General features: G+C 43.8%; 1 protein-coding gene across 5 annotated transcripts in view; it reads right to left on the bottom strand.

The window, feature by feature from the left end:
- LOC106805831 (CUGBP Elav-like family member 1) overlaps positions 1–4,406 on the bottom strand; it is a 102,553-nt gene that overhangs the window by 58,239 nt on the left and 39,908 nt on the right. For all 5 annotated transcript variants that reach the window (XM_014807598.1, XM_014807591.1, XM_014807624.1 and 2 more), the window contains exon 3: positions 3,032–3,114. In XM_014807598.1, the coding sequence (XP_014663084.1) occupies positions 3,032–3,114 (83 nt within the window). The remainder of the gene's footprint in view (positions 1–3,031; positions 3,115–4,406) is intronic.

Below are 4,406 nucleotides of genomic sequence, written 5' to 3'. Positions count from 1 at the left end.
CCGCTCTCTCTTCTCTCTCTCTCTCTCTCTCTCTCTCTCTCTCTCTCTCTCTCTCTTCTCTCTTCTCTCTCTCTCTCTCTTCTCTCTCCTCTCTCTCTCTCTCTCTCTCTCTCACTCTCTCTCTATCTCTCTCCTCTCTCTCTTCTCTCTCTCTCTCTCGCTCTCCTCTGTATCGTGCTTTGGTGCACGTGCGTGCACGCGTATCGTGCTTTGGTGCACGTGCGTGCACGCGTATCGTGCTTTGGTGCACGTTCGTGCACGCGTATCGTGCTTTGGTGCATGCGCATCGTGCTTTGGTGCACGTTCGTGCATGCGTATCGTGCTTTGGTGCACGTGCGTGCACGCGTATCGTGCTTTGGTGCACGCGTATCGTGCTTTGGTGCACGCGCATCGTGCTTTGGTGCACGTGCGTGCACGCGTATCGTGCTTTGGTGCACGTGCGTGCACGCGTATCGCAACGCGCGTGTGCATGTGGCTGAAAGAGGCATACACGATTTCACGAACCACTCAGTTTAGGCACAGTTAGCGTGTGTGTGTGTGTGTGTGTGTGCGTGCGTGCGTGTGTGTGTGCGTACGTGTGTGAGCGTGTTCGTGCGCGTGTGCGTCTTTCTAGCTCTCTCTGTCTCTGTCTGTTTCTCTCCTTTTCATCTCCATTCCTTCTAACCTAATGTACGTGCGTGATATTAATTCACAAACTAATTTGAATATTTTGAAGTGATTACATCCTGAATAACTTGAATACACTATAAAAGCCAATTTTATTAACATCTATAGTTCCAGGTAATATTTTGTAATTAGGCAGTGTGCTTTCAATTCTTTAATTGCGAAAAATATTTTTTTTAACAGAGAGAGAACAAATCCAGAGATACTCAATGGCTTCTTTCAGGAACGAGTCTAATTTTCAACCCGAATTTTTGTGCCTCGAACCCAAGTGCATCCGATTCAACATTCGACACTCATTTAGCATCGTATTCATAAAAATTATTCAAAGGTCGTCAAGTCAAAAATAACGAGACCTGCAGGGCCGAGATTCATCAACGTTGCGTAAAGTTTATTGCGTACACAAAGATTCTACAAAGTACGTACGTAGGATAACTTTAGCTCGGGATAAGTCGTTTTATACTGACGTTAGCTCGGGTCTGAAGCGGACCTGAACCACCTCCTAGAGCAGAATAACTTTAGCTCGGGCTAAGTATTTTTCGACCTTTTATACTGGGGGTTATCCCGCTTCAGGTCCGGACCTGAAGCGAGATAACCCCCAGTATAATACCCCTTTTATACTGCACACGACTTTTCTGAAGCGGACTAAAGTCGTGCGCAGTATAAAAGGGGTATAAAATAAGACCAACCGCTTGTCTCTACGATACTCCTAGGCCGAGATATTGGAGCGTAATCATATGCCTCCCACAGGTCTCACGCCGCCTCGCATCCACAATATTCACTATCCTTCTCGCCTTTTGCGGGTCGGCTATCGTTTTCCGTCGCCGCTTGGAGCGCTGATAATTGATGTCACAGGGCATTAGCCGTGCTAGGAAAGATAATGGGAGATAAGGGCATAGGTGATGCCCCCGAAAGTCACCGATGATAACCGAAACGCCGTTCATTCATAAAGTTATCGCGGAAAAACCGAACTCTCACGAAGCGACTTTTCTAACCCGCAAAAGGCGAGAAGGATAGTGAATATTGTGGATGCAAAGCGCCGTGAGGCCTGTGGGAGGCGAAGTTTACGAGCCAATATCTCAGCCTAGGAGTATCGTATTGACAAGCGGCTGGTCTTGTTTTAGAGAGCAAAGAATTCTAGGCTCGCAAGCAAAGTAGAATAATATTGCCGGGAAATAGCACTATCTTCCCGTTTTTCCGTTGTACACTCTAGGTGTTTATTAGCTCTTGATACAATCAATATCTATATAACCAATAACATTAATAATAATATAATCTACAACCAATTGTACTCTTTTGGTAGCGCAGACTTACTGCTATATGAACTTAAGTAAAGCTCGCTTGAGCTAGCTTTTCACGTCACTTTTCAAATTCTCAGTTTCTCACAGAATTCCAATGAATCGATTGAGTGTGTGTAGATGGCTTCTCAATGCACAGAAGAGATACAGGACCTTATCTGCTCTTCACCATGCCCTCCCCCCAGAATAACTTAGATGAATAGAATTACTGGCCAGTTTCGTAATCACGTTAAACTTTAGATTTATTTATATTGTGAGCCACGAGAATAAACTCGATTAAACAGTTCTTTCCTCATCGCTCCTTTAGTTAGGATAACGTCAGTTAGAATGCCAAGCCACTTGAGCCACAGCTTCACTGGTTCTAGAAATACACGCACGCACACACGCACGCACACACGCACGCGCACACACACACAGACACACACGCACGCACACACACACGCACACGCAGACTTCTGTCACCTGAGAACCAGCCTGTTGCTATTTGCATGCACACCCCCAGCTCCCCCCCCCTCCCCCATGAAGGCGTACATCCGCATTTATGAAACGCTTCCACACGTTCATTCTGTGGAAAGCGTTTATTTACCTACGCGGCCGATTCTTCATCTCGAACAAAAGTAGCGGTATGTGTAATCGGTTCAGCCTGGCGAGATGCAGCTGCAGCTGTAACGAGGCAGCACCTTCTTCTTCTTCGCCAGCTTCCAAGAGTTTTTGTTTCGCCGGCATCGCGGCGACGTTAGGGATGGATTCAGCTGTCTCTACACGGCAGCGAGAGAGAGACAGCCACCGCCTCGCCTCGCCTCGCTCGTACAGTCATTCTTAGCTTCCTGCAGTTCTGCTCTCTCATCCGACACTCGTGGCCACTCCTGCTGCCTTAGCTGCAATTCTCCTCTCATCCGACCATCACAGTTATGGCTACTAACCAACCACATTGCAATTTCGTTCTCATTCGACCATCACAGTCAGTAGCACCTGCTATCCTTCCTGCAATTCTCTGATGACTTTCTATTGCCGTACCTGGCGTAGTTTTTTTCCAAAGCTATTATCTGGTTGATAAGGTTGATGGTACTTACCCCTGCCATTGTTTTTATGTTGTGTAAGGCATTCTGTGCATCCAGTGCGGCCTTTCGTGTGTAAAATGTGACAAAACAGCAACCTGAAACAAGACACACACATATACATCAGGGGTGAATGATGATATACAGGTATATGAAGTAACCACATTTAAGGGGTTATGGTAGCAACGGGAGTAAACGATGATATAGTAAGTGGTGGTGTGATCAAATCGGTGTCACCGCAGCACGTTTTAGTGCCAACTGACAAAATGAGTAACAACACGCATCCAGGACAGTGACATTTACTAAACATTTCTCATATTTTCTCAACTGCTTTGATACTTACTGGTATTGCTTGCTGAACAGCAAGTGTCTACAGTAGGGCTAACATGTCTTAGAACACTCGCAGGTTGTTATATAAACAACTAGAGCACTCGGAGAGCACAGACCTCCGCCAAGGCAGCTGAATTCTCTCAATGTGAAATTTTTTATTAATTAATTAATTAAGTGGAAAAAATAATTAATTGGATCCGGTTCACCACCAAAATGTAATCAATTCTAAGTTACCCCATTTCTGACCTATCCTGGAAATTTTATTAATTAATTAATTGAATCCGGATCACCACCAAAATGTAATCAATTCTAAGTTACCCCATTTCTGACCTATCCTGGAAATTTTATTAATTAATTAATTAGTAAATTAATTAATTAATTAATTGTAACGAAGGTGGATAGGGGCCGGTATGGATACATGGCTCATGTAGTTGACATATAGGTCGTGGGGAAGCGCAAGGACTCCTGAATAAAGCTATCCGAAGCTACCACGCGTGTCCAGCTGAAGCTGATAACATGGACGTCAGCAATGGCGACTACTGAGCATACCGAGGTCACACGGACCTTTATGCACATACAGTTGCATGATGTTATGTATGTATTTTCCCCAGACGTGTGTTTAAGTGTACAGACATGCGCGGCGAGACACCAAAATGAGTTGTGGGTTATCGCATATATCCCTAACCGAATATATTAGTTGAGAAATACGTTATTTGTGTAAATTCATCATCTGACTCAACAGTTATTAGAGCGCAACCCCAAAAATGCATAAAAAGGAACAAGGTATAATAATAAATAATAAAATATTTGCTTGATACGAAGACGGTACCAAAATCTATAAATCTATACCAAAAGACTATACCAAAATCTTGTTACTACTATACAATTTTCTGTCACGTACATTCATTTCTATATAAAATGCCCTGTAAATACCTTGTAATGCATTATTTTGCTCTTCAAATTTTGGCAAATCGGACTATATGTTGAAGTGGAGTTTACGCTTCGCATTAATTGTACCTATTTGTGAACAATTTAACTGTACTAAAGTTCTTAATAATTA

Source organism: Priapulus caudatus, unplaced genomic scaffold (genome assembly GCF_000485595.1).
Source record: "Priapulus caudatus unplaced genomic scaffold, Priapulus_caudatus-5.0.1 Scaffold7, whole genome shotgun sequence".
Classification (NCBI taxonomy): Eukaryota; Metazoa; Priapulida; class Priapulimorpha; order Priapulimorphida; family Priapulidae; genus Priapulus; species Priapulus caudatus.
This window is presented reverse-complemented; position numbering and strand designations above follow the sequence as displayed.